At 34.8% G+C, this 9,828-nt stretch overlaps 1 protein-coding gene across 1 annotated transcript; it reads right to left on the bottom strand.

The window, feature by feature from the left end:
• Nucleotides 1-3,132: 3,132 nt before the first annotated feature.
• On the bottom strand, nt 3,133-9,828 carry LOC141643611 (serine hydroxymethyltransferase, mitochondrial). The gene is made up of 16 exons (XM_074452827.1): nt 9,450-9,828; nt 9,257-9,295; nt 8,991-9,077; nt 7,670-7,791; nt 7,506-7,582; nt 7,156-7,280; nt 6,925-7,017; nt 6,503-6,595; nt 6,162-6,359; nt 5,973-6,077; nt 5,191-5,256; nt 4,948-5,025; nt 4,383-4,494; nt 4,185-4,295; nt 3,694-3,860; nt 3,133-3,386 (listed from the first exon to the last, which is right to left on the bottom strand). Exons 1-15 carry the CDS (start codon nt 9,537-9,539, stop codon nt 3,715-3,717), a joined length of 1,542 nt encoding a protein of 513 aa, XP_074308928.1. The 5' UTR covers nt 9,540-9,828; the 3' UTR covers nt 3,133-3,386; nt 3,694-3,714.

Below are 9,828 nucleotides of genomic sequence, written 5' to 3'. Positions count from 1 at the left end.
AAATTATGAAAAAAAGTCCATGATTGAGTAAAGTTTGTACATGAAAGAGCAACTACGTACTTTTAAACGGTGCGGATTAAATCTTAGAACGATCTAGTGGTTGTAATTATTTCATAAAAGTAATGTTTAAATGAATGCAGAGAGAAAATATATTAGAATAAGAGTGTATTAGAGAGGTAATGGAGAGAAAGTAATGGAGAGGATCCAAATTCCCTACTAATCTGTATATCTGGGTCAAACATGATACTCGTCTTCTCGTTGGACACACGTTAAAATGTGTCGGATATTTATAAAGTCGTATTTAACTTTCTTTTTTTTATTTGTGTACGTGTTCATGGTATTTGCCATTTGGAAACATTTTGGACACACAATCTAACGGAATCAAGTTAAATTTAATGTGAATGATGTGGGTTGTTTTATGGTGGATTTGGTGGAAAATAAATTGAATTGGAGGCAAATGATGTTAGATATCGAAAGAGATTGATTATATTTTTATTAAATTTAAATAATTCATGGGATGTCGTGTCATGTGTCCATAGGTAATCAATCACTCTCTAGTTGTCTTGGATTGTCATTTGTTTACATATTACTCCCTCAATTTTTTAATATATGACGTTTTCCTTTTTCGAGGCAAGCCTTTGACTTTAATATTTACAAAAATATATTTGGTAAAAAATTATAAAAATCATAACCTTAAATTCCTTATGAAAAATTCTTTCATATGAGTATACATATCACTATATTTAATCATATAGTTTGAGAGATATTGAAGAGAGAAGTGTGTGTCTCGAAATGTGGGAAAGTCATATATAGAAAAATAGAGGGAGTATATTTTATGGTGTCTCGTTCATTTGTTTATTTCTACTCCCTTCGTCCCGGTCATTTGTTTACCTATTCTATTTTTTGCGTCTTACTCAATTGTTTACCTTTATATTTTGAGAAATCATTTGATGTATAATTTGATCTTATACACTCAATTTGATCAACTTGTTATCCAATAATTAACCCCTGCTATTAATTAGTATCCCTATCGGTGTAATAATCTTACAGTTTTTCATTTAAGTGCTTAATATATGCCCTTATAAACACACTTTTTTCTAGTTATACACATTTGAAAAATTGAACTACTAAATACAGATTGCAGAAGAACCTTTTTGATAAACGCTCTTAATATTGACAAATTAGAAACTTAAATTATGAGGAACACGTCTGAAATGAGTCAAACGACACTATCATAACCTTAAAAAAATGCAAATCCAACCATAATTTCCAAGGCAAGCACATGGTGCACTAACTTTTGAAAGAATATTTTGTGTAGTAACTAGTAAATAATGCTATCAAATACCTTATCATGATTTATGAGTAAGAAAGAGAATTTGATAGCATTATGACACCACTAACTTTTGAAAAAAAAAAATAGTTTTTATTGTGGCCTTTAAGGTAACCAATTTTAAACTAAAACAAATAGAATCATTTAATAAGAATTTGCGTAGGAAAAGCACATCGGATCCAGGTAAACAATTTTATATAAGCGGCCTATAATAACCCAAATTAAAAATATACTCCCTCCTATTCTGAATAACTGTCCCATTTGCCATTTTTGTCTATTCACATAACTGTCCCATTTGCCATATTTGGACATGTTTTTTTACTTTCCTACCCTTGGCTCTTTTCTTTATTTACCACATTAACCACCCTTAAACCATCATATTCAATACTTTTCATTATTTAACTCCTATATTCTTACCATGTACAATATTTTTCATTATTTTAACTCCATTCCTTAATTTTTGTGCCATTATCCAAATGGGACAGTTATTCGGAATAGGAGGGAGTAGTAATTATTGTATAATATTGTTTTTGAAGCAAAAATGGCAATAACACCAAGCATCCTTTTACCCGGTTTTGGTCCTTCATCAAAATCGAAGTCCAACTTCAATTCCGTCTAAGAACACATGCCATTTTCCGGCCTAAGACTCTTCTATGATGAGTTTAGAGCCTTTTTTGCCTAGGATAATTAATCTTGAAAGGGTTTAAATCAGATGCAAAAGACAGCACCAAAAACGAGTGGTCACAATGAATACGGTTTTGGAGTATGTGCTAAACATCGCTTTCAAGCTTTCTTCTTTTGTCCAAGCAAGCTCTAAAGTACTTTTTGCTGCAAGTTTGGGTCTTATACTCCTTATGGACGAGCCCCACCAGCTGCCCAAGAAGTCCTTATAAGATAAATAAGAAGAGCATGCCAAGGAAGCTTGTACTATTGCCAACAATCCTCTTTATGTTAGTTGTCTTGTAGTTTTACTTTTCTGATTTGTGTAAGGTCCTTGGGGCCGTTTTATTGTCATTTTAGAACACTCTTTTGAGCCCTTAGATGCTACTTTAGATGTAGGGCTAGGATTGCAACAATGACTCTATTTAAGGAGCTCTTTTCTCTTTGTAAAAATCAGATTTAAGTGAATTAAAATATGAGTTTGAAACTGAAGTTTTCAATCAATTTTCTTCTTGCTTAGTGCAGAAAACCCCTCATTACTTAGTGTTTGAGGCGGAATTAACTCTTGCTTCGTGATCTTGAGTTTAATTCCAAGGCTTAAACATGCTTCGTGATCTAGTTTAAGTCATATCCCGGTTACTTGTTCTTGTTTTCGTGTCAAAACAGTCCCAAAGTTTCTGTTTTTACTGCCTTAAGTCATTGTGGAAATTGTTATTTGAATGTTTAGTTCATAAGCATTTTAAGTTACAAACCTATTTTCCATTGTTTTCATTCATGTTAATCGTCTCAATTGTGTTGTTTGTCACGTCCCAAATCAGTTTAGTTGTGTCTTAAATTGTGCAAACTTGAGTCTTTTATCTTCTTAATCCTTAAATCATTTAGTTAGTCTTTGTTTGAGTCCAAATCAGTCCATTTGCTGAGTCTAATTCCATCCAATTTAGATTCTATTTTCAAGTCTTATTTATCCAAAAATCGAGTCTTAGTAGTTTTACTTAGTTTTATGGTGTGAAATGGTCGATTTATATATATATATATAGAAAAACTCATTTATGGATAGTAATAAATGAGTTTAAAACCATTTCACACGGTAAAAGGGTTGTCTTGTACTATAATCTGTGAATTCAAAAGTTCCTAAACAATAATTTTACGAAGCAACTCTATTTTCCAGTTAATATAGGAGTATCAGTAACCAAGACCAGTTTATTGATGCAGTATCTCCTTTGCATATATACTTTCACAGTAACAGTAAAAATGAGAAATCACATATACAACATAACGGAGATCAGTAAACAAGTCTCGCATTCTCGATGGATCGGTTTTTGAGAGACAACATTGTACATGAATGTATACACAGTCCATGCCTTTCCAAGTTCAATACCATCAGATCCATGAGTTCCTAGCAAGCGACAAACGACAAACGACATCAGAATTCAGAAATGAGATACTTGTTCAGCTGTTTCTGTTATTCATTATGATGTTTCAAATATTGGGTTAGTTTCACACAAAATCCATTGTTCTAAGCACCATATACAGTTTACGGTTTGGACTAACTAGAGACTCAATTTTGGGCATGGCATTCTTAAAGTCAAGACTGTATTTTAGTCAAGAACAATGTCATATTTATCGCGTAATTAGATATATACGAATAAAACTGAATCATTTGCCTACCAAAGGCGTAGTAGTAGATAATGCAAAACACCTACCTTGTAACGTGTAGTCATACATTAGTTCTTGTACTTCATACTTTCCTTCTCAAATCCAATTGTTGGGAATTGTTTTGCATACTCCTCAACCTCATGGCGGAGTTTTGAGACCTCAGACTGAAAGCCGTCTGTCTGTAAGCTGGCCACGAAGTCCTTCAACTTTGTTCCTGGTTAGTGAAAGTAATCATCATCATTAGCGAGGCTCATTCAAATACTAAAGAATTCACCGGAAGATTATAGTTAGTGTCACTTGAGACGGTCTTACAATGAAATATTGAGATATACAATACAACTGAAACTAAATTAACATTAACTTGTAACTGTCATATGATCACTATTGATATATAGAAGAGAAGGGACGTTGATGGTAATGGTCGTTAACTAATAGGATCATCCACGATGTTGAAAGATTAATTTTTTCACGAGTCGTGTCACATGAGAATGTGACAAACCCAAGTGTTCGACTCATTACAATAATGAAGTGCACGAACCTTTTGCCTCAGCCTTGACTTTCAGAGCTAGTTTCACAGCAGCATCAAAGAACTCAGCCACCTTAACAAAATCTTCCTCAATGAAACCCCTAGATGTTAGGGCCGGGGTTCCTAAAATACAAAAACACTTTGCTTATCAAATATCAACTATTAGGATTTCGAATAATGTAATGCATCCAATATATATAGATCATTTACCCATCCTGATGCCACCAGGGACCATAGCGGACACATCCCCAGGCACTGTATTTTTGTTGGCTGCAATGTGTACAGCTTCCAGAACCTTCTCTACTCTTGAGCCATCAATACCCTGAACAAAAAAAAATATATCTTCATGTAAGTTCAACATCAGATTACCCTTTCTAACAGGTTACACATAAAGGAAATAACTCCAGTCTCCACTGTTTTGCGAGTGTATTATAAATGTTAATTTTCTTTGCACCATCCAATCCGGTTAAATTCGGATTTGAGCCACGTAGGAACATGAGGGAGGCAAAACTTTCCATCCTGAGTGATTTTTAAGAGTGTCACATTCAGAGAGAATCAAACTCGAGACCTCTACATAAGCTAGATCAACCACTTACCAGTTGATGAAGTGCTCAGATTATATTATAAATGTTGGATAAAATGTAGTCATCAGAATTCAGATCATTGTGCAGCATAGTGGAAAGTTAAGTGAAAATAGTAGCCAGGCATTATTGAATCCGGAAGCACAGAAGCAACTTAAATTAAGGAGAGGTAATAAAAAGAAGATTATTATCACCTTACTCTTCAAGTTCACTAAAACTAAATGGTTCTCAGTTCCACCGGAAACAAGTTCATATCCCATGCCGACCAAGGCCTGCAGAATGTTGGCAGAAACAAGATTTTAAAAATTCAGAATGAATTCAACATTTACATTTATGGCTACGTCTTTCAAAATGGTACAGACATGCAAAGAAAGGTCATAATCCCAAATATCTGAATTTTTTAATGAGTAGCAGCCTAACATGGCTTTGTAACTTACATCTGCAAACTTTGAGCTATTGCTCATGACTTGCTCTTGGTATGCTCTATATTCAGGAGTCGTAGCCTGCATTAGCACAGCAAGATTTTCATGATTAAGCTTTGGATAATTTATACAAGCCTTGGGAGCAGCTAGACAACCATACAACAAAAGTTCAAACAAACTGTCAAGGGGAAAGGGGAAGAACCGAGAGTGTAAGCTTTAGAGCACACAGTTAATGTCAGAGGAGAATAATATCTACAATTCTACAAAATGCATGATAGCTAACATAAATGAAACTTAAGCTGATATGCGCCTTGTAGAACTATGTGTCCGTCAAGTCATTCTGTAGTAATTTTATATTGTCCAGTGTGTTAACGAAGAGAAGAAAGCAGAGCCGCCTACGTCAATTGAAATTGAAACTTCTATTTGCTCTCATCTACACTACGGCGTTATTCTTCTGGACTTAATTTCAGTTCAGTTCAATTCAGATAAGATAGTTCCAGTCCAAAAGAATGGCGTGTAAATTACATAAAGCAGAAAAAGACAAACAGGGCTGATACTAAACATAATAAAAGAATGAGATTGAAAGATACAAAAATCAAACTCAAAAGATTGAAAGAAAAATCCGAAAGTTCAAATGTAAACTAGTTTATGCAACATAAAAAAGCATAATCTTGTAGACTTGTAGTGCATAGTCACATTTGGCAGAGAGTCGGAAAAAGATTTAAAGCAATTCGTCCAAAGCAGATATCTGAGTAAATTCAATAATAATAAACACAAGAAAATGTAGGAATAAACACCTGCTTTAGAGCAACTGCTAACGCAGTGATTGTATGATTATGAGGACCACCCTGGAGCCCAGGAAAGACGGCCTGGTTAATTTTGTCCTCAAAGTCATACAGCACCTGCAAAGCAAATTTGTTACTGATAAGTTTCACAAGAACATCTACAAAGAACAGCTGTCAGCTTTGAAGTGACATTATATTTACCTCTTCCCCTTTTTTGTTAATCTCCTTCACTCCCTTCCTAAAGAAAATCATAGCTCCTCGAGGTCCACGGAGAGACTTGTGGGTTGTGGTGGTCACAACATCAGCATAATCAAATGGTGATGGTACAACCCCAGCAGCTACCAGTCCACTAATATGAGCCATATCTGCTAACATGACTGCTTTATGTTTGTCACACACCTGGTGAGAGAGCATTGAATCAAACAGTAAGATAAGAATATAAGATCAAAATCGGAGCTCATACATGGAGACAAGGTGACCACCGCTATGCAAAAAATATCATGCAGTAAAGCTAGAAACCAAAGTTGCATCAATAATGTTACCTTGCGGATACGATCATATTCATAAAGCCTTGCGTAAGCACTGGCTCCTGCAACAATTAGTTTTGGCCGGAATAGAGTGGCACTTTTCTCCAACTGCAAAAAAACTCTCCCAGCAAAATTAGTAAGGCTAGATGCGTGTGAAATGTTTAGATTTTCGTATCAGCATAAAAAAGATCTTGAAACCAATGACCTTGTCTACCTAGGATAAAAGATTACACCGGGTGTACCTTCAGAAAGCTTGAACAAGAATTAAAAACGAATTACAATTATTACTCTTAACGCAAACAGTTTTGGTGACTATTACTGCACTTGCAGAAATAACAGCAATTTATCTTCATTGCTAACAGCGCAAAAAAACAACAAAAAAGCCTGAGGTCTCAAAAGCATGAGAAGAACTCTTTAGAGTAGAAACAATAGCCCACCTGATCATAATCAATATATCCAGTGCTTTCATTCAATCTGTACGGCATCGTCTCGAAAAATATAGACACAGCTGATATCTTCTTGGTGTCGGTCTGCAACATAATAAAGCAATTACAAGGTCAGTTAAGTTGATCTTGACTATAAATTAACTATTGGTACAGAGTGAAACCAGAAACATCTTTACAAGAATCATTAAACTTTTCAAAGATAAGCAAGCTGGAGCAACAGACCTGATATCCATGTGAAAGATGTCCACCATGTGGCAGATCAAGTGCCATGATTCTTTCGTGAGGCTTCAGAAGAGCGGTGTAAACATGGAAGTTAGCTGGTGATCCAGAAAGAGGCTGGACATTCACTGTATGAAGATAAAATACAGTACCTCAAAATCAAAACAATGTACACGAAAGACAACTGAATATATATTTCTGTGACAAAAATGACATTCTTTATTTTCAGGAACTAGTCTATCTACTTCCATGGCAATCACACAGCAACAAAATGTATTGACAGATGAATTTTTGAAGCATCCATGCATCAAGGAGAAAAGGAATATTCATTCATCAGAATACAAACAGTGTACCTCCCCATTTTGCAGGGTCCAACCGAAATGCTTCCAAGGCACGCTTTTGGCATAAGGTTTCAGCCATGTCAATATATCTGTGAGAAAATTACAGTAGCATTACTAATGCCCGGTGGAAGAGGGGAAAAAAGCTGCTGGTACAAAAAAAAAAGCAAGAAACATACTCATTCCCTCCATAATATCTGGCTCCAGGATACCCTTCACTATATTTGTTGGTCATAACAGACCCAACCGCTTGCATCACAGAGACTGAAGTGAAATTCTCGGATGGAATAAGTTCTAGACCCTGTTATTTGAATATTAAACCCAAAAAATCAGAACTTGTGAGAAAACATAAAATGACCTACACACAAAATAGTTACTTAAACAATCTGAGATATGTCATACTTTTACGGTTATACCTGACCTCTCACGCCACTCATTCTCAGATAGCAGATACATTTATTTATCTTAATCACCAGAAGAAAAATCATGGAAAGTCTTCCTATGTTCCATTTTGCAAAATTGTTGATTATTGGACATTGTAAGATAAAACAAACCCTTTTACACTTCCAGACTTACATATTGAAAATTCGATCATTACACGATACTCTAGAAGAGATATCAATATAACTTCTATTCACCAGAAATTATAGACAACATTTACTTTGGTGGTCAAGGATGTCAACTTTGACCATTAATATCTTCAAATATATAAACAGATAACAATATAAAATCGGTCATGTTTGATTTATCAAAACAACTATTTTGACATTATAATTTCTATAACATTATAGCACTGTATACGGTGAGAAGTCATCTGTCCAAGTAGATATCGACTGAGCAGCAAAGCTTAATAGGGGTAAATGGGATGGAGGGAGTAATAACTTGTCCCATGAGGGAGTAATATTACAGTTGCATCAGTATTAATACGAATATACCAAGAGTGGAAACATTTTTTCAATTTCGGGCCACAGTCGTCGTAGGTTGCTAACTTGCTATAGATGCAAATAGCTTCAGTTCACCAAACATCAGCATTTATGTTCAAAGAGTCCCACATAGCACTTGCAAATTTCAGTTAAGGATGCAGTCATTAAATTCAGTCCCTTCTCCAAAATTACCTGTCCTTTTTAATCATTGTTTGATTGCAACTGTCTTGTATAAATACCGAAAACTACACTACGACTGAAATTTTTTTCCACTTGTAGTACTGAACTACCACAAAAATCGCTCATATTCACACAATATGTCAAAGCAGAAACTCGGATACTCCCTCCCTCCGTCCAAATCATTTGTTTACCCTTTTTATTCTGTGTGACGAATAATTTTATCAAAGTTGAACAAATGATTGAGACGGAAGGAGTAAATAACAATTAGGTATGCAAACAAGTCAATTCAAACTTAAAATCGACTCGATTACACCCTAATCTAAACCAGTGAATAAAAACATGGTGACGAGAAATTTAAAAAATAAAACAATTAAATAAAAAATAAGAGAGATTAAACCTTCCATTGCCTGGTCTTCTCGTGCTCAATAATATCAGCAATCTCCGGATCAACAAGCTCAAGCGGTGCATTCAATTGCTTTGTCCACTATTTAATTAAAACAAAGCAAAATCAAAATTTTCACACGATTAAACAATTCAATTATCATGCAAAAGTAGTTATCAAAAGAGCAGTTTCACAATCTACTTGTAAAACCGTCTTACACAAGTATTTGTGATATGAATTACTAATAATTAGGTAAATCAAACAGAGAGAGAAGTACTAACAGAAACGCGATTCTCCGTATCGTACGCAGCTTCAGAAGACTGATGAAATAAACAACACATCAAAATGTCAAAAATTCAATTCAATAAATTCATTTCTATACGTTTATCCAAAGTTCTCGTCGCATAATTTAAACAAACGTATGAAAATGAAATGACGGAGAAAGAAATTAAAGAAGACAAGAGAAGAAAGTACCATATAAAAGGAAGGAGCGGCATTGAAGGCATTACGAAGAGGTTTATCGACGGAATTAGAGAGTCTGCGAAGCGCCATAGCCATCGCCATTGTTGAAGCTTGTTTTCTCTCTCTCGCGAACGAGCGCGGGAATGAGTGGTAAAGAGGGAGTTTTAATGGTAAGATGATTTTTGGGGTGGATTTTCAGTGGTTGCTATTTTAAGATTTTTGTAGGAATTTAAATTACATTTATTTTTTTGTCGTTTTTGTTACTCTTTTGAATGTGTGTGTTGCTCAATTGTGCTTGGTGTTATTGCCTTATCTACAATGTCTATGGAGTGATGGAGTGCTTTTTTTTTTGAGCATAAGCAAAGGTGTGATTGAGCAATTAGTAGATTAT

This window comes from Silene latifolia, chromosome 2, assembly GCF_048544455.1.
Source record: "Silene latifolia isolate original U9 population chromosome 2, ASM4854445v1, whole genome shotgun sequence".
Classification (NCBI taxonomy): domain Eukaryota; kingdom Viridiplantae; phylum Streptophyta; class Magnoliopsida; order Caryophyllales; family Caryophyllaceae; genus Silene; species Silene latifolia.
This window is presented reverse-complemented; position numbering and strand designations above follow the sequence as displayed.

Bases quoted from the DNA above. Each gene is read 5' to 3' on its own strand.
- LOC141643611 (XM_074452827.1), bottom strand. From the start codon at position 9,539: ATGGCGATGGCTATGGCGCTTCGCAGACTCTCTAATTCCGTCGATAAA. The intron at 4,495-4,947 runs GTGATAATAATC...TTTTTTGTTCAG, and splicing joins TAGTGAACTTGAAGAGTAAG to GGTATTGATGGCTCAAGAGT. The intron at 3,861-4,184 runs GTTCGTGCACTT...TTCACTAACCAG, and splicing joins AGTCAAGGCTGAGGCAAAAG to GAACAAAGTTGAAGGACTTC.